Source organism: Podarcis cretensis (genome assembly GCF_951804945.1).
Source record: "Podarcis cretensis genome assembly, chromosome: 4".
In the NCBI taxonomy this organism is placed as follows: Eukaryota; Metazoa; Chordata; class Lepidosauria; order Squamata; family Lacertidae; genus Podarcis; species Podarcis cretensis.
Window position 1 is genome coordinate 22,619,805 of NC_137173.1, and position 23,073 is coordinate 22,642,877.

At 43.8% G+C, this 23,073-nt stretch overlaps 1 protein-coding gene across 1 annotated transcript in view; it reads right to left on the bottom strand.

The window, feature by feature from the left end:
- Positions 1–18,080, bottom strand: part of CWF19L2 (CWF19 like cell cycle control factor 2) — a 73,287-nt gene extending 55,207 nt beyond the window's left edge. The window contains exons 1-4 of the mRNA XM_079973525.1: positions 17,877–18,080; positions 7,877–7,987; positions 5,921–6,037; positions 3,053–3,166 (exon numbers count right to left, since the gene is read on the bottom strand). Coding sequence (XP_079829651.1) covers positions 3,053–3,166; positions 5,921–6,037; positions 7,877–7,987; positions 17,877–17,960 — 426 coding nt within the window. The 5' untranslated portion in view covers positions 17,961–18,080. The remainder of the gene's footprint in view (positions 1–3,052; positions 3,167–5,920; positions 6,038–7,876; positions 7,988–17,876) is intronic.
- Positions 18,081–23,073: the final 4,993 nt, after the last annotated feature.

Here is a 23,073-nt window from a genome sequence, read left to right on the forward strand (position 1 = left end):
CCCGTGGGAATCAGAGGGACAGTCATTTCACAGTGCGAAGCACCGGAATTAGCTCAGAGTGTAATATGAGCTCTTCCGTTTATTCCTATCAAGTAAGTGTTTGTCTCTTCACTGCTGGAGCTTGAAGAGAGCAGTCATGTTTTTTGTAACGCTGCAAAGACAGAAATAAAGGCATGTAAATACGTTTCTGTCTATCTCTTTCCCCTGCCCGGGGGGGCAGGAAAGAGGGGTGTGTTCTTCTCACGTTTGAGAAGAATCACCGATCGAGACCTTGCCTGCGCCTGCTGGGGAATGCAGCCAGGGAGGTCAACAGGGAATCAAGCCGGGTGCCTACGATTGTTGCCAGTTCCTCTGATAAAGGGCTTGATATCCCAACAGTTTAGTCGTTTAGTCGTATCCGACTCTTCATGACCCCATGGACCAGAGCATGCCAGGCACTTCTGTCTTCCACTGCCTCCCACAGCTTGGTCAAACTCATGCTGGTAGCTTCGACAACACTGTCCAACTATCTTGTCCTCTGTCGTCCCCGTCTCCTTGTGCCCTCCATCTTTCCCAACATCAGGGTCTTTTCCAGGGAGTCTTCTCTTCTCATGAGGTGGCCAAAGTATTGGAGCCTCAGCTCCAGGATCTATCTTTACAATGAACACTCAGGGCTGATTTCCTTATTGTTTTTGTCCATGGAGTTTTCTTGGCAGGGATACCGGAGTGGCTTGCCGGTTCCTGCTCCAGGTGATTCACGTATAGTCAAAACTCTCCAATATGACCCGTCCGTCTTGGGTGGCCCTGCACAGCACAGCTCAGAGCTTCTCTTGAGTTATTCAAGCCCCTTCACCACGACAAGGCAGTGATCCATGAAGGATTGCATGTAATCCATGTCACATGCAAAGGCATGTGACATGAAAGAAAACCAAGACAGCATGTGGACATTTAACCACAGTGCATTCACAGTCCTAATCGCTGGAGAAATGCTGCCACACTTGTGTTGAATCAACCAGAAATAAAGCGTCTGAAAATAGATCCACCTCTTTCTAAACTTTGGTGAAGCACATGGCTGCCTGAGAAGAATGTTGTATTGCCTCGGGTGCTATCACGATCCCAATGCATAAGTGAATAAGGCCCACTTGTTTCTCCCCAACATCTTTTTCCTCTCGCCATGAAGTAATAAATAAACTGACTTCTTTAAAACATGTTCTAATTATTATTTTGTGGACAAATAGATGATCAAGCAACCTAAAAAACTGTAATACAGGTTTAGGAAAACAGAACGTTCCCTTCTTAAAACTAAAGCTTTTGTGTGTATATGAATTCCAGAAAGCACATATTAGCATTCAACTAGCTTTATAACCAGCCAAATTCTTTTTTAAATTAGACCAGCACGCAGAATTTTTCAGCTGTTCTCTTCCTGTCTCACTGATTTCTTGACATATCTCATATTCAATTCCTCCAGGGTACGTCAGCAAAATGGAATAGCTAATTCGTAGTATGATTAGGAGGGCTAGAATAGGAGTCAACTGTTAGGAAACCCACACAGGCTCAAATATAGTAGATTTGAAGCAATTTTGCCCTCCTCTTCACCCTAAATGCACCCAGATTAATTACAGATTAATAATATTACAGATTAATAATAAAGCATTATCATAGAGACCACAACACTTCCATGCAATCAGTATTAGTCTATAAACAAGAACACTTGCACAGGATACACATTTTTGTTTCAGAAATATTAAATTTGTTTGAGTCATTTTGTTGTTGTTGTTGTTGTTTAGTCATTTAGTCGTGTCCAACTCTTCGTGACACCGTGGACCAGAGCACGCCAAGCACTTCTGTCTTCCACTGCCTCCCACAGTTTGGTCAAACTCATGCTGGTAGCTTCGACAACATTGTCCAACCATCTCGTCCTCTGTCGTCCCCTTCTCCTTGTGCCCTCTATCTTTTCCAACATCAGGGTCTTTTCCAGGGAGTCTTCTCTTCTCATGAGGTGGCCAAAGTATTGGAGCCTCAGCTTCAGGATCTGTCCTTCCAGTGAGTACTCAGGGCTGATTTCCTTCAGAATGGAGAGGTTTGATCTTCTTGCAGTCCAGCACCAGAATTCAAAAGCATCAATTCTTCAGCCTTCTTTATGGGCCAGCTCTCACTTCCATACATTACTACTGGGAAAACCATATCTTTAACTATACGGACCTTTGTTGGCATCGAGTCAATTAGGCTACTAAATATTTTTCTACTACATAGAAATAACTCTAATAATTATATAACTGGTCAGAAAATAATTCAGCTAAGAAAAGGCTTACACTTCCATGGCAGTCCCCCCCCCCCCTTTGTGGAGCACCCACCCTGGTAAGGTACACCTGTCCCCCACATTATTAATTCAGAAGAAGTTTAAAAAACAGCACCTGGATAGCTCAGCTGGCTACAGCGTGGTGCTGATAACAGGAAGGTTGCAGGTTTGATCCCTGTATGGGCAGCTGCATATTCCTGGACTGCAGGAGGTTGGACTAGGTGATCCTCAGGATCCCTTCCAATCAACAATTCTATGATTCCTGTTCAACCAGGCATTTGGTTTGAAATTACTAGCTAGCTGAGAGAATGTGAAACTGTTCTTAAATGCTTTAAACACGTCTGTATTTTTTTTAATTATACTGACCATAGACTCCTTTGAGAGAAAGGGCAGGGTAGAAATTTAATTAATAAATAAAGAAACTCAGGGATAGTCCAAAGGGAGGGACTGCTCTTCCGTGACGTTTTCTTGATTTAAGCCATCACCATTAATACAACCCTAAACCATCACCCATCACCTTTCTAACCTGCTCATAGCTGCAGAGAAAAGTATGTGGGTTCCCTGCCTTATTCCTTGAGTGCTGCTCCTGGGTGGATAATATAAGCTGGATGAGTGCCATGAAGAAAAGCATTAAAATCCCTACTCTCCAATCCAAAATAACTCTCCACTTCCCTGAAAGTTTCCTGAAAGTTAAGAAAACCACCACCTGTTTCAGCCTCAAGTCTTAAAAAAGAAATCCTAAATACTTCAGAACAGTTAACCACAGGTGCTTACCTGAACTGCCTTGGGACTTCCTGAATCATCTGATTCTTTCTTGCTCACGTTCCAGGCCTTTTCTGTGTTCGAAGACTGGGAAACTGAAGCCTCCACCCATTCCTCTGATGAATCCTAAAGACAAATTGGGGAGGCGGGGTGTAAATCGAAAATTTGTAGAGGACTGAAAGGTCTTTATGCCTTTAAAATCAGTCCAGTTTAAAAAAAAAAATAGTGACAGACTTTCAGAGGGCTACCTTATGTCATGAAGAAAAAGGGAAGTAGAAATAAATTTCAAATTAATAGAATTGGGGTGGCATTACATGCATTGTATGCATTCACGAGCAGGAGACATGCAGATAAAAAGTGTCTGTCAGGAATGGCTGAGATGCATTAAAGCATTTTTTTTCAAAAAGAAAAGCAGGACCAATTTATTAGCTTGGATGCCATCACCATTAATACAACGCTAAATAAGATTGCAGACTACTGAACTGTTTCAAAGAATAATGATGTATGTATATTTTTCCTGTATTAAAATGACCTCTTAAAAATGAGGCAGGTTTTCCCAGTATCATTTGATTCTTACAAAACTGGGTTTATAGCACTATAGAATGGGGGTGAGGAGAGAACAGGCAACATTAATACTGCATTTCAATTCTTTTCTTTTAAATGAGATGGGGGCAGAATTAAGAAGGCATTCAGGAGAGAAACCTAATCAAACTGTTTGGGGCCAAGTCACTTGAAGACTCATATTTCCATTTATGCCTGCAGACCGTAAGACCATCGTCTGAGGCCCTCATCTATGTGTCCCTGCCAAAAGAGGCAAGATGGGAGGAAATAATGTTTTCAAGGGCAGCACAATTATTGAATAGCCTCCCTAGAGAGACTCACCTGGTGCCTCAATTGCAGTCTTTTTGCTATCATGTGAAGCCCTTTTAATTTTCCCAGTCTTTCGAGTTTTAAGAATGTTTTTGTGCTTTGCATATCTTTGATGCTACAGTTTTATTTTGATGTTTTTTAAAACGTCAAAATACATTAAAAAAAATTTTTTTAATTGTCCAGTAGCACCTTAGAGACCAGCTAAGTTTGTTCTTGGTGTAAGCTTTTGTGTGCATGCACACTTCTTCAGATACACTGAAACAGAAGTCACCAGACCCTTAGATATAGTGGGAGGGTGGGGTGGATTTTTTCTCAGGAGGGTAGTAGGAGATGGGTGATTGACTCAATGGGTATGGTCAACCTGCTGATGACTGTTAATGACTGCAATTAGTCCTACAGAAAAAAAGCAAGGGATAGTATGCAGATGATTAGCATATGTAATGAGACAGGAATCCAATATCTCAATTAAGACCAGGTCTCTCCATAGTTCCTGATTTATGTTACATTTTATATTTAATGGGCTTTTTAAAAAATCTGTGAAAATTTACATAGTGAACAGTGCTGAATTAAAACACTACAAATATAACAGCATTGTTGATTCAACTCCTGATTTTATATGAGAAGAACCTAAACACTGAAATAAGACCAGGTGAAAGTAAATTCACAGACTAAGAGAAAACATCCTGGCCATCAGATATAAGGAGTTGCCTTACACAAAGTCAAACCAGTGGTGAAACTAGCCAAGTATAATGGAGTCTGACTGGCAGTAGTTCTTCAATGGTCTTCTGCTTACTTGAGGTCTATTAACTAGAGATACCAAGAACTGAACCTAGAACCTTGCACATGCAAAACACGTGCTCTAATTTTGTATGATGTTTCCCCTGAGCAGCACTATGGTACAGATCACAGCCACTGAAAATGCGTCAGTAGAAGCAATAAATTTGAAAAAATATTTTCCTTCCCCAAGCATCCCACTAAAAGCCCCACCATCATCATTCTGCCTGGCAGGTAAGGTAAAGGTAAAGGTACCCCTGCCCGTACGGGCCAGTCTTGACAGACTCTGGGGTTGTGCGCCCATCTCACTTAAGAGGCCAGGGGCCAGCGCTGTCCGGAGACACTTCCGGGTCACGTGGCCAGCGTGACATCGCTGCTCTGGCCAGAGCCAGAGCCGCACACGGAAACGCCGTTTACCTTCCCGCTGGTAAGCGGTCCCTATTTATCTACTTGCACCTGGAGGTGCTTTCGAACTGCTAGGTTGGCAGGCGCTGGGACCGAGCAGCGGGAGCGCACCCCGCCGCAGGGATTCGAACCGCCGACCTTTCGATCGGCAAGTCCTAGGCGCTGAGGCTTTAACCCACAGCGCCACCTGCGTCCCTTACTGCCTGGCAGGACAACATATCTAATGGCTAACTGACATCTGTGCTGAGGCTACTACAGAGATGTGATGAGAGACACAGTGAGGAATTTGCCTCTTAGTTCTGCTTCTTCCAGAAACACCCACAAATGTGAGCAGGAATGAGTGCTAACTTGATGATGTACTGCTGTGAACTCAACTTTCTGTCAATTTGCTGAACAAATTGTATCGGCCACTGGTGTTGAGTTTGAGAGGATTTATAATGACAACAGAGAAAGCGCTCTCTTGGTGTACATTAAGATCGTATTAAAACTTTCTTACAAAATAAAAAATTGCAGCCAACGTTAAGCCCAAACAGATATGCTTATTGCACCCAGTTGGTATCAATGCCCAGCAAAGGCCCAAGAGATTAAGATTTTTAAGAGACACCAAAATGCTACCAGTACTGGCACTTGCCTTAATTCAGAGTTACAGTGGAGACTGAATCCACACTCTTTGTTTTAAAAGGGATTTATGTTGTATTGTACTGGCAATAGTACTTTAAACATACAACATATTTGTCCTTTAGAAGTACATAAAAAATATATGAGCGACAATGTCAAATATTGGTGGCAATAGTTTTCGACCTACTGGTGACTCCGATTATTAAAACTTACAGAGGTGCTATCCGATGAATCATTGTTTTTTTCAACTTTATGCTTCTTGCTCTTCTTTTCTTTTTTATGTTTTTTTGAACGCTTCTCCTTTTTCTTCTTTTTGGTAACAGAATGTTCCTAAAGAAACACCAATATCAACACATCAGGCTACAAGACTTGAAGTAATAAGGCACACCTTATTTTATGAAATAGCAATATGAATCTACACGTGAAATAAACATACACAGTGGTACCCTGGTTCTCAAATGCCTTGGTACTCAAATAACTTGGAACCCAAACGCTGCAAACCTGGAAGTGTTCCGGTTTGCGAACTTTTTTCAGAAACCAAATGTGCTCCATTTTGAGTTACACACTTCCGTTTTGTGTGTTACACTGATATCTGTTATTGCTATTTATTTTGCGTTTTTGCGTTTTTGTTTTTGCGGCTCTTTTTGTTTTTGTGACTGTGTGGAACCCAGTTCAGATAATGATTGACTGACTGTGTGACTGCAGTACATTCTTTACTGCTTTCATTTTATGGATCAATGGTCTCATTAGATAGCAAAATTCATGTTAAATTGCTGTTTTAGGGGTTGTTCTTAAAAGTCTGGAATGGATTAATCCATTTTGCATTACTTTCTATGGGAAAGCACGCCTTGAGTTTTGGAACGCTTTGGTTTTGGAACAGACTTCCGGAACAGAGTAAGTTTGAGAACCAAGGTACCATTGTATGTTGATATAAGCTGTAGCCAGTGCTGTGCAACCATTTTTCCAGAAACTTCAAATTGTTATGATGAGATTTCCTGAATCGTATCCCAGATTAGATTAGCAGAGATTAACACAGTTTTGAAAAGTTAAACGAGAAGCTCGGTCCAGTATACCTGAAGGAGCGTCTCCACCCCCATCATTCTGCCCGGACGCTGAGGGCTAGCGCCGAGGGCCTTCTGGCGGTTCCCTCATTGCGAGAAGTAAAGCTACAGGGAACCAGGCAGAGGGCCTTCTCGGTAGTGGCGCCCGCCCTGTGGAACACCCTTCCAGCAGATGTCAAAGCGATTAACAACTACCTGACATTCAGAAGACATCTGAAGGCAGCCCTGTTCAGGGAAGTTTTTAGCGTGTGATATTTTATTGTGTTTTTGCTTTCTATGGAAGCCGCCCAGAGTGGCTGGGGAGGCCCAGCCAGATGGGCGGGGTATAAATAATAAATTATTATTATTATTATTATTATAAGAGGGTCCACAGCTGCCTTCTGTGAGAAATTATACACATGTTCCGATGAAGCGGGAAACTTCAATCCAGGAGATCTCGGGGGTTCAGGTGTCAGTCTTAAAGCTCATGCAGGTATATACAAGCAACCCATTTAAAAACAGTTAAAAACAGTTACATACATCCTGTAAATGGAAATACCCAAAGATGGGGCCATCACAGAAAAGGATCTTGCAGAAGATTTGTTTAAAATATTAATCTACTGTTTAAAGAAGCCTCCATCTTCTCCTATATGAATCACATGGTCCTTAATATCTTCTTCAGAGGGTCTTTCCCAGATGCCTCTGGCTTCAGAGATATAATAGACAATAGTGAATAGAGAGCCTCTTATGTAAGTGACGCTTGTTTTGGAATTAGCCAAGAACTTTTTAATCCACTGTTTTTACTATTATTATACTGTTGATTTTTAATTTGAAATCTAATGAAACTTTCTTTTTCATCCTGAAGTCATTGAGAATTTCAGCAGGTGGTATATTTTAGTTTTAGTTGGTTACCTATCAGGAAACAGACAGTTAAGCACGTTTGATATTTGCCTTTAAACCATTGTTACCTAGCTGCATACCTTTGCAACAGGGACAAGTGAAAGCCTTTTTACAGAACAAATGAATACAACCACAATGCCAAAAACAGCATCATTTTATATGATGCTGATTTAGCATAGTCATTACACATTAATCACAAATATTTATTAGTTGGTGTGACAAATATCACCTTTCCCAATTCCTCTAAACGTTCATTCACGTCAGACAGCATCCATGTATCCTCCCCTCGCAGTCGCTTCAGTTCTTTGCGTCGCTCTTCTTTTTCATAATCTACTTTTGCCTTAATTAAGAGAAAAGGAGAAAAATCAACTTCACTTTGGTGAAATACAGTACTCTAATTCTGGGCAAGTATGCAACTTTGTTACTTTAATCTGTCAGACCACTGGTGCATTAGAATAGCGATAACGGCTTTTTAAAAATAGAAGAATTACAATCATTGCTTCTTCACTGAAAGCTGGACTAAGATCTGAAAAGTAACGTTGTATCTGACCACACAAGCAAAAACTGAATTCCCAATCTAGTCTATTATAACAAAAACATAATTAAGTCATCCTGCAACACTTTAAAGATTCAGGGCCCATATTAAAAGCAGAGTTTGAGCATGAGTGCAAAATATGTATAAATTTCCCCATTTTCTTTTTTTGCAACATAAGCAAAGTGTTAGAGAGTGGATGCAGTGGAACAAGCTGAGCACCTGGCGGCCTTATCAGCCAAAGCACAATGATTTATTGGGTCATCACTTCACTCACTCAACCAAGGAATGATAAAATGGCACTAACTTCCACCACGTTACCTCCTCACTCATTTTACAAAAGCTTTCACAAAAGTTCGCTATCTGGTCCTGTGAGCTACTGCACTGAAAAATAAATGCCTACAATAGAGTACAGACACTGCTATAGTACCTCTGGGGTACTATAGGTACAGTGGTACCTCTGGTTATGAACTTAATTCGTTCCGGAGGTCCGTTCTTAACTTGAAACCATTCTTAACCTGAAGCACCACTTTAGCTAATGGGGCCTCCCGCTGCCGCTGTGCCGCCACCGCACGATTTCTGTTCTCATCTTGGGACAAAGTTCTTAACCCAAGGTACTACTTCCAGGTTAGCGGAGTCTGTAACCCAAAGTGTTTGTAACCCGAGGTGTTTGTAAACCAAGGTACCACTGTACCAGTGCAACATTACAACCTGCAGTGCTGCACTAGGGCTGTAGGCTGATCTAGGTCTTTCTAACTAGTAAAAAAGGTAAAGGTAAAGGTACCCCTGCCCGTACGGGCCAGTCTTGACAGACTCTGGGGTTGTGCGCCCATCTCACTTAAGAGGCCAGGGGCCAGCGCTGTCCGGAGACACTTCCGGGTCACGTGGCCAGCGTGACATCGCTGCTCTGGCCAGAGCCAGAGCCGCACACGGAAACGCCGTTTACCTTCCCGCTGGTAAGCGGTCCCTATTTATCTACTTGCACCCGGAGGTGCTTTCGAACTGCTAGGTTGGCAGGCGCTGGGACCGAGCAGCGGGAGCGCACCCCGCCGCAGGGATTCGAACCGCCGACCTTTCGATTGGCAAGCCCTAGGCGCTGAGGCTTTAACCCACAGCGCCACCTGCGTCCCTTTCTAACTAGTACAGCAATGTAAATCAGCACTATTGCTATCTACAAAACCTTTACCAAATGGATAACAGGGGTTATACATGACACAATACAAGTGCCCTCTTTAGAGATTCAGTCTGAACGCACATGGGCTAGGCGTGTGTTGGGGGCTCAGGGCAGGCTAAACCTACATCTCAGTGTATGCTACCCCCAACACACCCAACCTTCACATGTTTAGCACAAAGGTTGGAAGGCGACTTCTAGGTATGAACAGTAGGATGCATTTAGAAGCGCTCCCCATACTTTCCCACCCAAAGCAGAAAGGTAAGGTTAGAAGCAGACACGCCCAAGGAGGACGGACGCATGCCCTGCCCAATTTTTGTCCTCACGTCTTCAGGCTGACTTCCTGAAGAAGGGTAAGGAAAGGCAGTGGTGAGACAATGGCAACAAGGAAATCACATCAGGCATCCTGATCGGTCATCAAATCGGGTGCCATCCTTGAAGCTACCATCTAATATTGTACCTCAAGTAACTCTGTGCCCGTCAAAAATACACACACCCTTAGGATTCAGGAGGATTTGCTAGCAAAGATTTGGTCACCAGGTTTCAGGCCAGACTAGAAGATACTGGTGATGTATAGCTCCTCTACCAACAAACAGCCCTATGCTGCGGTCTCCTCTCCCCACCCCATAAAAGATATCCAGTAATGCAAAGTATGTGATGCGACATCACTGTACTACAAATCTCCCTGCCTCATTAAATTAGCTGGAAAAAGCAATTGTGTGACCAAGTGGTTTATATTACTAGAAGTAACCGGGATGGGGGGGGGGAGGGATATGTGGGAACTACTCTTTGATGTCCAACGACAAGCTTGGTCACTCAGGGATATTTCATTGAAATTAATGCCAGGCCAAAAACATAGTTCAGGTGTTAATCGCAGAACTGTGTACTACAGCGCTTTCTCTACCTACTCTTCTTTATTCTTCTTTGGCGATCACTCGTAGCCAAGTAAGATTGTCTTCCATGAACACGGTCTTAACAGTGAGTCCATAAGTGAGTGTGGGTGTAGTTGATGGATGTTGATGTTGTCTACCTAGTGCCCTCTAGATGATATTAGGCTCCTACTCTCATCAGCCCAGTCGAGAAGGTCAGTGGTCAAGGAGGATGACAGCTGTAGTCCAACAACATTTGGAGGCCACTATGGCTGCACTGTGGGTTAAACCACAGAGCCTAGGACTTGCCGATCAGAAGGTTGGCAGTTCGAATCCCCGTGATGGGGTGAGCTGCCATTGCTTGGTCCCAGCTCCTGCCCACCTAGCAGTTCAAAATCACATCAAAGTGTAGATAAATAGGTATTGCTCCGGCGGGAAGGTAAACGGCGTTTCCATGCGCTGCTCTGGTTCGCCAGAAGTGGCTTAGTCCTGCTGGCCACATGACCGGCCAGTAAAGCGAGATGAGCGCCGCAACCACAGAGTCGGTCATGACTGGACCTAATGGTCAGGGGTCCCTTTACCTTTTATGGCTGCATTACACATGTTTCATTCCTAAATTACAGTATTCCATCATTCCCACATCCAGGTCTGTTACACTTTCATTTAAACTAGCCCCTTGAAAACTTTTTTCGTCCAGACTAAAGCAGAAACAAAAAATCAGACAGTGACCTCTTGTTCCACTAGCCTAATACAATCACACATAGCTTACTGACATCAATCTCTTTCTTCCCTTCTGTATTTTATAATTAAATCCCCCTGCTAGTTGCTGGTTTCTTTCCTGTGGTACAAAAGCCAAGCCTAATTACTTCACATTTTTCAACTCTCACCCGGTGCAAGCTTTTCATTCTAAGCCAGAGCTCATTAGTGCTGTCCAATACCGCAGAAATACCTGCCAATTCTCCTTTTGCTCTTACAGATTAATTTATACCTTCCAGTAATTTTGCCTCATGTCATGAGCCTGGCTGCATTTAACTTCTATTGTTCCAGGCACATTAGGAAATCTAAAGCTTTAAATGCACCTAACAGATGTGCGCACACAAATGCACAAATGTATCAACAGGAACTTCTAGTAGCTAGGTTTGCTGTTGCATAAGTGGAATGGCCTCTAGGGATTCTTAAACACTTTCTGAGAGGACATACCAAGATAACAGAAGGTCATGTTTGGAATGTGTCAATGAATTCCAGCTCCTGACTCACTATTTTCACAACATAATCTTCAAAGTTCATGACAATACAACCTCACATTGCAAGAACCATGATCGACTATATATCCTTTGGCATAAACTAACCATATTTCATGCTTTGGCTACGAAAGTGTATATTTCAGTACCTATCCAGTCACTTATGCTGATAAAAGATCAACTACTAGCTTTTAAAGAAATGTGTTTCAATAATGCTGAATGCCACTCCATGAGAAACCGAACAGGTATAGATCACAGGAAGCCAGCAATTTACGTAGGGGTTACATTCCAAGGATTGTGCCTAAAGTCAAAATCATGTATAGTCAAAACACACTGGGTTCAATGATGGATGGGACTGCCAAAGCCATTTTCCTCAGAACATCCCATTTTCCACCCCCTTTTTAATTTTATCTTTTACCATGCACGTAAAGCTGAATGTACACAAGTTAAATGTGAGTAAATTGTGGGCTTTCTGTGCAGTCCTATCTGGGTGAGAGGTGGAAAGAGAGTGGTTATGTTGCTGCTTGTTGTTGGAAAATGCCCTGGGGGTGCCTGCGCATGCCAGAGGATGCAAACTCTGAGCATCCTCCGGTATGTGCAGCTCTGGAAATGGCATCTCCCTTCTCTTCCAGTGCGCTTCTAGCAACACACATCAGAATGATATATGCACACTAAGCTTCTGGCACTTCCTCAGCAAGAAGAGTGAGACATCGTAGAGCTAATTTACTATTTATTTACACTATGTACAGACAAAAGCATAATGGCGTCCGTTCTCTCCAGCTCCGAGAGAACAAACAGAACAAATAAAAGTGAAAGTACATTACAGAGGAAGACATAAGGCTGTCTTCTGTTTCCCACTGGTAAGCGGTCCCTATTTATCTACTTGCACCCGGAGGTGCTTTCGAACTGCTAGGTTGGCAGGCGCTGGGACCGAGCAGCGGGAGCGCACCCCGCCGCAGGGATTCGGACCGCCGACCTTTCGATCGGCAAGTCCTAGGCGCTGAGGCTTTAACCCACAGCGCCACCTGCGTCCGTGAAATTGCTAACACTTGTTTAATACTAAATTGCCCTAGGTGGAAGTGGATGAATAGGCTGCCTATGAATTATGCTTAATTGCTGCCATGAGCGAGATTCACCTAACCAGCCACATCGGTGGAAGCTCTGTGCAAGGACTTCCACTTGCGCAATGGGGCTTTCCTCCCCATACACACCAAAATTGGCTTGTGGGGGCTTGGAGAAACCCTAGAAATAGCACGTAAGCAGAAGGAGAGAGAGGACTCATTCCATCTGGCAAGCTGCAGTGCTTGCGCAGATAAAACAGTGTTGTATTCCACCCTATGCGTTTTTGTACACCAAAAGTTTGCTTTGTAATAATTGGTGGGTTGGGGATTTGATGTCTTCTCGGTATAGTGAGTGGTAACTGCAGAGCAGTTGCTGCAACAATGGGACCACACCACACTCCCCTCCAACTTCTGCACTCTCATCTGGCGGGATGCATGCAAGCAACCTGAGACTTCTCCTAAATGGAAGCCCTCGCTGCTCTTCCCTCTTCAGGCCCCTCTTGGCTCTAGGAGACAGAGAGGTGAGGGATGGCGGGGATTTGACTAGCCTGTCACTCACCTGAAAAGCCTCTTCCTCCGACATGTCCTGTGTGCTCATCTCCATCTCTGATGGCTCTGACCATTCTTTTTTCCCCTCCCTGCCTTGCAGGCAGTGGCAAAGCCCATAAATCACTGTCCTCCTCTCCTGCTGGAAGAAGAGACTCTAGAAACCCCACTGTGCAGGTGGAAAAACTAGTACATTTTAAAAGCAAAAAACCCCAGAAAACTGAACACCATTATATTCCATTATTTGGAGGACAAAATGTTAACTATTTGAGTATGTTCACCTTTGCAAATGAATATAGAAGCCACTCTAGAAAGTTCTTGCGTAAACAGAACGAATGTAACAAAGATGGAGACAAAAGGACACTTTTAAAAATGCTTTCAAAACCCCTTCTCTATGAAATTTCAGTGAAAATCACCATTTTACCACCATTTGGCAGAGGAATATTATGGTCTATTAAATCCTGCACAAAAGCTCCAATATCTCTATGGAGTGAGAGGCATTTTTCATAAAATTATAGCTATATTCCTGAGAGAGTTGACATAGTTTCCAGGAGGCCCTCTTCAATGTTCTCAGAAGCACTGCTAAATCTCACATTTTTCACAAGCAGGATAGAAAAAGAATTTCTAATGCACTTGAAGGAACAGTAAAATACACTACAATTTCTATCTGCTGCAACACTGGCTGAGATACAAAGGGCTCCGAGAGGACCAGTAGCATTTAAAAACAATTATTAAAAGGGTTATTGTGATGCCACACCATATCAAACAAACTGCTTTTAAAACTCCTCTCACTTTTAAAAATGGTATATCCTGTAAGGCCATGGCAGGTGGGGGGAAATGCTTAAGCCAAAACAGAAGCTAAATCCCTCTCAGCCACAAGTAACTAATAGATCTTGAGATCTAAGCTATTTCCTGCTCACACCATAGTTCAATTACAATATAAATAAAAATTAAGTGCAAATACATCACATCTTCTCAAACACGGATCACATATTGAATTCATAAGCAAATCTACAAAGGATAGGCAGAAGGAGAAAACATAGTGACTTGAACTGTCAAACAGGAAGCTTTTAATTACTGGATGATTGGAATTCAGTTCTAAGAAATAAACTGTTGTGGGTGAACCTATCAGACAACACAGCGATTCGTCAACAGCTCTTGTTTATTCAGAGGCCAGAACAGAACTGAACTGAAGGGCTCAGTCAGCCTGCTTATATAGAGCTCCAGTACGTTACTGTAGCAACTTTCTAAAACTATCCAATCACTGAACGTTACTTTTGATCCTTCATTTGCATAACTATCTACAGTATCCCCCTGCTGGCCCAGGGTGAGAACTTTAGTACATAACATAAACCCCAGGTGCTTTAAGTCTATTTTGTTACGTTTATCTTTTATACTACTAATAATTTAATTATTTGTTGAATTCTACAATATTATGCACAATACATGAGAGTCAGGTTGACTGAGCTCTATGGAGATTACCTCCAAGAAACTACACACAAGTACTAGATTAATCTCACGATTTCCTATCTAACAGGCTAAAGCAGATCCTACACAGCTATTTTTTATTTTTGTATGAAATGTCAATTCAAAATGAAACCTGGTCATTGCATTTGTTTCCACAGTAATCAGATACCTTCAGAAATACTAGTACAGGTGCTGAAAGTATCTGAGAGCATCAGCTGATGCACCCATGATGACATCCCCTCAGGCACCACAACTGTTTTCAAAAATACTCTGGTAACTGCAATTCTACTAAACCAGTCTCTATTTTGATGCCCCAATCCAAACCAATGAGCTAAACACAACCAAGCATTGTCACTTTCTCTTTCACACATTCTGAACTTCTCCAGGGTAGAAACTCTGTTCTAAATAGCCTTTCCCCAACGTAGAAAGGCAATCTGCACTAAAAGATTTTTTAATCTGCCATGTTCCAACATCCCTAGCAAACTTCCTCAGTATTCAGCCCCATGCCACCTTGCATTTATCAGGCCATTTGTTCAAAGCTGCTTGGATCATGTGTTTTGCATACTGCCATCATTTAAACAAGAAAAAACAAACCAAGAAAACTCTTGCTTTTAAGAGCACAACTATGGGTTACAGCAGTCAGGGGACCTTTTCTGAAGACAACATCCTTACATCGTGTTTTCCCACTAACATGTAGCATCACTTATCCCAAATCATGATATTCTGTTTCCCTTCACACCATGGGCTGCCAATAGCACGAATGGGGAAAACATGAGCTATCACAACATGGAGTAAATAATCCAATATGTTGTGGAAGCAAAGGAGAACTCAACTTGGGAGTGCCTTTTCTACCACTGTAATCCTATACACTCCACTGCTTTGCGGCTATACTCGATTCATGAGAAAGGCTTCGGGAGCAAACCCTGAGGAAAAATCTGTAGCTGCTGCCTTTCAGGACATCTTCAGAAGAAAAAGCTAAGGAGTAAACCCTACACAGTTCCAAAGTGGAGTCCCTAAGATGGTTGGATGGTGCCTTGTATGCCTCCTTCCATCAATTCCTGCAGTCAAGCTAGAGCCAAATGTATTGCTCTGCTTTCCTTTGCACCACATCACCAAGGCCGAAAGGGTGGAGACTTGTCATCTGGGCAGCCCAGGCTTGTGCCCCAGAGAGATCATCTGCAACTGTCATCTGAGGCCCCTCACCATGTACCCCATCAACGAGATGGGGTAGCTAAAAAACGCGGCAGCTAAAAAAGCCAATGCAATTCTGGGCTGCATCAATAGGAGTATTGCGTCTAGATCAAGGGAAGTAATAGTGCCACTGTATTCTGCTCTGGTCAGACCTCACCTGGAGTACTGTGTCCAGTTCTGGGCACCACAGTTCAAGAAGGACACTGACAAACTGGAACGTGTCCAGAGGAGGGCAACCAAAATGGTCAAAGGCCTGGAAACGATGCCTTATGAAGAACGGCTAAGGGAGCTGGGCATGTTTAGCCTGGAGAAGAGGAGGTTAAGGGGTGATATGATAGCCATGTTCAAATATATAAAAGGATGTCACATAGAGGAGGGAGAAAGGTTGTTTTCTGCTGCTCCAGATAAGCGGACACGGAGCAATGGTTCCAAACTACAAGAAAAAAGATTCCACCTAAACATTAGGAAGAACTTCCTGACAGTAAGAGCTGTTCGACAGTAGAATTTGCTGCCAAGGAGTGTGGTGGAGTCTCCTTCTTTGGAGGTCTTTAAGCAAAGGCTTGACAACCATATGTCAGGAGTGCTCTGGTGGTGTTTCCTGCTTGGCAGGGGGTTGGACTCGATGGCCCTTGTGGTCTCTTCCAACTCTATGATTCTATGATTCTATAAGAGGTCAGAAGCTGGCAACACAAGAATGGGCCTTTTCAGTGGCAGCTCCCCACTTACGAAATGCTCCACCCAGGGAGGCTCACCTAGCACCATCTTGATTAATTTTTAGGCAACTGGCAAACCTTTTCTTTTTACCTGGGCTTTTCACCCTTATTTGAAGGGTTTCCGGAACTTGTGACCTCTTTTAATGGGGCAGGTTCCATAAGAACTCTCTCTTATTGGAATAGATTTTTTTTTAAGCTTTTTCATTGGCTTGCTTCTTTTAAATGGTTCTACCAGTAATACTATGCTGTAAGTCAATTTGTGTCACTTTTATGAGTAAAGCAAGTAATAAATATAAATAGTTATAATAAAGTTGGGTGTCATCACCCCCAAATTCGCTGATGACAGCTCTCAACAGCTTCATATAGATGTGAAACAGAATGTATGACAAGATCAATCTCTACTGAATATCTCCCCCAAAGGATAAATCCCACAGAACCAACCGACAATCAACCAAAGCTATCCTTATATTGCTTGTGCTTTTCTGAACATTTTCCAGCCCTCCAGCATCCATTCTGAGGTGTGGAAACTAGTACTGTACACAGCACTTCAAGTTCAGTCACAACACAGATGTGCATGGTGGCATTATGACATCGGTGAGTTTGTTTTTAATCCCTTTCCTAACAATCCTTAACACACAATTCATCTATTTGGTGCACGTGCATTCACCACATTGGACAAAATTATGAAGGGGGGATTTACAAACAATCTCTTTCACACAAGTAACTTTTGTGTAGGAAAGCTGTGTGGTGTACAAAGCAACACTTAGGACCAGTTGAACCCTAGGTGGAAATGCATACACAGAAACCACAGAAGTTCAGCCGATAAATGCGCAGGCGATAAACATATAACCTGGCCCTGTGATCTTTGGATGAAGGGTGCTTCCTGAATTCAACTTTAAAAAATGTAAGACCTAAGGATTCATAGATGGAGACAAACATCCTCATGAAGATGTCCTAAATATAAGAGGGCAGCCCACAAAAAACCCAACCCGCACTGGTTTTAACTGCAATTGCTCCTCTCCCACCTCCTCACCCAAAGACTCCTGCGGTTTGGGAAGGGTACTCAGAACTACCACAAAGGGGTCCTTAGCCCCACTCCGAAAACTACATTTCCCAGAGTTCTCGGGGATACTTCCTGTAATTACAGAGGAATTTAAACATGTCTTGCCGTTGCAGAGAGCTGCTGTTCCGAAACAGGGAAATGGCCCTATTACCGGGGGGGGGGGGGAGGATTCAAAACAAGGGCTGAAGGGGGGTGGGGGAGCGAGAACCTCATGTTATTTACACAATAAAGACAAAAAAGGGGTGAAAAGCGTCCCGTCGACGCTTGAATGGGGGCGGAGGGAAGTGAGAAAGAGAGGAGGAGGAGGGTTCCTTCGGAAGGGGGGGGTGAGAACGGGCCCCAGCAAAAGGGTGACAAGCCGAGCCGGTCCGTCACCTGCTGTAGCAGCGCCTCGCGGTGGCGGCGCCTCTCTTCCTTGCGCGCCGCCAGAGTCCTCTCGCTTTCAAACCCGGACGCCATGCTTGTTAAGGGAAAACGCCGAGCGCCGCCGTAAAGCAAACCGGCCCCTCTTTCCGGGCCCCGCCCCCCGCGCTAGTACGCGTGCGCAACCATGTAAAGAAGCGACGTAAAAAAAAAAGCGAGGGACGGAGGGAGGAGCGAAAGGTTACGTCAATGGTCTCCGCCTCCGCCTCCTCGCGCGTGCTCAGTGTTCCTAGGCGTTGCCATGGAGTCCCTTTTCCTGTTTGCCTCAAGGGCAGCGTTCGAACTGGTGACGCCCTGCAGCTGGCTGCAGAGGCGCCACCAGCCTTGGTCAAATGAAAGAAACAGCCCAAGGCTTCATTTTGTTGTTGTTTAGTCGTTTAGTCGTGTCCGACTCTTCGTGACCCCATGGACCAGAGAACGCCAGGCACTCCTGTCCTCCACTGCCCCCCGCAGCTTGGTCAGACTCATGCTGGTAACCTCGAAAACACTATCCAACCATCTCGTCCTCTGTCGCCCCCTTCTCCTTGTGCCCTCCATCTTTCCCAACATCAGGGTCTTCTCCAGGGAGTCTTCTCTTCTCATGAGGTGGCCAAAGTATTGGAGCCTCAGCTTCACAATCTGTCCTTCCAGTGAGCACTCAGGGCTGATTTCCTTCAGAATGGAGAGGTTTGATCTTCTTGCAGTCCATGGGACTCTCAAGAGTCTCCTCCAGCACCATAATTCAAAAGCATCAATTCTTCGGCGATCAGCCTTCTTTATGGTCCAGCTCTCACTTCCATACATCACTACTGGGAAAACCATAGCTTTAACTATACGGACCTTTGTTGGCAAGGTGATGTCTCTACTTCTCAAGATGCTGTCTAGGCCTGTCATTGCCCTTCTCCCAAGAAGCAGGCGTCTTTTAATTTCGTGGCTGCTGTCACCATCTGCAGTGATCATGGAGCCCAAGAAAGTAAAATCTCTCACTGCCTCCATTTCTTCCCCTTCTATTTGCCAGGAGGTGATGGGACCAGTAGCCATGATCTTCGTTTTTTTGATGTTGAGCTTCAGACCATATTTTGCACTCTCCTCTTTCACCCTCAATAAAAGGTTCTTTAATTCCTCCTCACTTTCTGCCATCAAGGTTGTGTCATCTGCATATCTGAGGTTGTTGATATTTCTTCCGGCAATCTTAATTCCGGCTAGGGATTCATCCAGCCCAGCCTTTCGCATGATGAATTCTGCATATAAGTTAAATAAGCAGGGAGACAAAATGCAGCCTTGTCGTACTCCTTTCCCAATTTTGAACCAGTCAGTTGTTCCATATCCAGTTCTAACTGTAGCTTCTTGTCCCACATAGAGATTTCTCAGGAGACAGATGAGGTGATCAGGCACTCCCATTTCTTTAAGAACTTGCCATAGTTTGCCATGGTCGACACAGTAAAGCTTCATTAGGGAGTTACTATTTTCCTTTCTCTTTAAAAAGAAAGAGGGAGATAATCTCAGCGGCATTATTTATTCATTAATATTTGTTACATTTGTTAGTCGCTTTTTTTTTTTTTTTTCTTGCGCAAGGCAAAACCCAAAGCGACTTGCAACCAAACCAAAAAAACCCTCACAAAGAAACCCTCACATGGCGGCTAATGGATTGAGGTTGAATCCTGACAAGACAGAAGTACTGTTTTGGGGGGACAGGGGGCAGGCTGGTGTGGAGGACTCCCTGGTCCTGAATGGGGTAACTGTGCCCCTGAAGGACCAGGTGCGCAGCCTGGGAGTCATTTTGGACTGACAGCTGTCCATGGAGGCACAGGTCAAATCTGTGTCCAGGGCAGCTGTTTACCAGCTCCATCTGGTACGCAGGCTGAGACCCTATCTGCCTGTGGACTGCCTCGCCAGAGTGGTGCATGCTCTGGTTATCTCCCGCTTGGACTACTGCAATGTGCTCTACGTGGAGCTACCTTTGAAGGTGACTCGGAAACTACAATTAATCCAGAATGCGGCAGCTAGACTGGTGACTGGGGGCGGCCGCCGAGACCACATAACACCGGTCTTGAAAGACCTACATTGGCTCCCCTAAATGGCCTCGGCCCAGTATACCTGAAGGAGCGTCTCCACCCCCATCGTTCTGCCCGGACGCTGAGGTCCAGCGGCAAGGGCCTTCTGGCGGTTCCCTCATTGCGAGAAGCAAAGCTACAGGGAACCAGGCAGAGGGCCTTCTCGGTAGTGGCGCCTGCCCTGCGGAACGCCCTCCCATCAGATGTCAAAGCGATAAATAACTACCTGACATTCAGAAGACATCTTAAGGCAGCCCTGTTCAGGGAAGTTTTTAATCTGTGATATTTTAGTGTATTTTTGGTTTCTATGGAAGCCGCCCAGAGTGGCTGGGGAAACCCAGCCAGATGGGCGGGGTACAAATAATAAATTATTATTATTATTATTATAAATACATTGAGGCCAAGGAGAAGTGAAATGCATTGAAAACATCCCACCTAATGTTGGACCAAGACTGAAGCGATGTAGAGTCAAAACCCCACTTCAACCATGAAGCTCACTAGGGGATATTGGACCTGTTACTCCTTCTTCACCTAACTTGCAGGGCTGTTATTAACATAAGGATGTTGGAAGAGAAGACAAGCATCACAAGAAAATGTCAGCGGGGGGGGGGGGGGGGGGAATTTAGCTTAAATATTTTGAAAGTTTTTCTAGAAAAATAGGTGCCGGTACTCACCATGAAGTTGTTGCAGTAAGTGCCAAACTTTTTAACAACAACAAAAGAGGTGTTGGTACTGTGTGCCCTTGAGTAACCCCTGAAAGGGTAGCAGTTTCTACAGTGTGTGTCCTTAAAGGTTAACTTTCAAGATATTGAAGCTAGATTTCCCCCTTGACATTTTCTTGTGATGCTTGTCTTCTCTTCAAACACCCTTAGACACGTAACATTACACGTTGAAGTTGCTTCCCACTGCATATTTTAAAAATGATTTCCTCTTAGACACCTAATCACAAGGGGGTGGGCACAGAAGTTGGATTAGGCATCTGAGGCCCAGATAATGTAACAGGGCTAATTATATACCATTCAATCGCAGCCACACAAACTTTACTTTCAAGTCCAAGTTGTTCCTGGTTCTGAGTTGGCCAGGTTTTCTTTCTCTCACCCTCCACTGATTCAGGTAACTTATTGCAAGCATTGATCATGGAATCAATGAATTGTAGAGTTGGAAGGGACCTCAACATCTTGCAATGCTAGGAATCTCAAATAGATCATACATGACAGATGGCTGCTCAACCTCTGCTTAAAAATGTCCAATGAAGGAAAGTCCACAACCTCCCGAGGGAGACCAGTCCAGTGTCGAACAGCTCTTATTACTAGAAAGTTCTTCCTCATGTTTAGTCGGAATCTCCTTTCTTGTAACTTTAAGACATTGGTTTGAGTCCTACCCTCCAGAGCAGGAGAAAACAAACTTGTTCCATCTTCCTTGTGACAGCCCTTCAGATATTTGAAGATGGCTATCATATCTCCCCTCAGTCTCTTCTTTTCTAGGCTTAACATACCCAGCTCCTTTAGCCTTTCCTCATAAGGCTTGGATACATTCCAGCTTGTCAACATCCTTCATAAATTGTGGTGCCCAGAACTGGACACAGTATAACAGTGTCATCTGCAGATTTGACGACCATCCCCTCAATTCCTTCATCCAAGTCATTTATGAAGATCTTGAACAACAATGGGCCCAGGACAGAACCCTGTAGCACCCCACTTGTCAGTTTTTTCCAGGATAATGCTTTATTTCCAACATGGAGGAAATCCTAAAGGGAAGGGGTAGCCCCCCCCCAAAAAAAATAGCTCAATGAGGATTGAGCATGCTCAGTGTCATGGAATGCCAGCTAACTGTTGGAGTGGAGGACAAAAAAAAAATGGAGGCAGGGAATAGAAAAGAAAAAAAACATGAAAGGCTGCAGAGCTGGCTGGTTGGAGCCCAAAACAGAAGCATATTTTGTTGCAGTGCCCTCTTGTAATTACAAATACTGTAGTTGCTTCAATAATCAGCAACATGATGAAGGTTTAAGAGGAGCTGGCCCAGGCTTGTAATAGGATTGCTCTCACTCAAATATTTATCCCACCTATTGCATTTCTAAAATAATATAAAGGGCATTGTCAAAGTGTGAGATGGTTAATCATACTTATGTCATTTTTGAAGGGGAAAAACGTCCTGCAAGTCTTCCCTCAGGCTCTCTAATAACCATAGGAAAAGCATTTTTAATAATAAAAAAGATAAAGGGGAGGGAGAGGGCATTATTTCAACTGCCTGTTTTAAAAATCTTGCCTAAGTATAGATTCATGTTTACAAGAGGGTGACGTTTTGCTCACCTTTGCTCTATAATCCTTCCTACTGGGAGGAACAGCTATGTTAATAAAAAACAATGGTCTCCGGTGACATTGCTCCCCATAACTGAACTCCAACAGGGAGGCATTAACCTTTGCAGTGTGAGTCACCATTTCCCATTTAGCTGAGAGTTTTATGTGCTCTCAGCATGAACCACTGGCGATTTCCACAATGAGTGATTGCACATGCCTCCTTCAGTGCCATGCACAACGTTATTCACAGAAAAGGCAATCACTCTCTTTTTTAAAAAAATAAAAGGCCAGGAGGAAGAAATATTATTCAGTGTCTGTGAGCGGGGGCATTGTGGGGAGCAGCTCCTGCAAAAAGGAAGGTTTCACCAGGGTGTCAAAGGCGGGAGGGAAATGCTTCTCCCTCTTTTTGCTCGGGGAGCTTGTGCTTTGTTTGAGACAATGACGACGAAAGCTGAAATTTAATGGGTAAAGCCTGGATGTTGCTGTATGAGCTCTCAATCTGAACTCCAGACATAATTCAGTATTCAGAGAGCAAAAACGCCATAACCCATGAGACAGAAAGTGGTAGGACAGGGTGTTATGGGAAATGGCAGCTCTGGAGACCAAAAATGGGCTCCATCTAATTCTGTTTGTTTCTGAGAATGCTCTATTTCTCAGATCAGTCTCGTTGCTTTCGAAAATGATCCCTTGGATTCAACTGGGGCTATTTTATGTCTTGACCAAAATAAAAAATAAAAATAGAATTAGTCTATTGAGAAATCATGGGACGGGGGTAGCGCTGTGGGTTAAACTACTGAGCCTAGGGCTTGCCGATCAGAA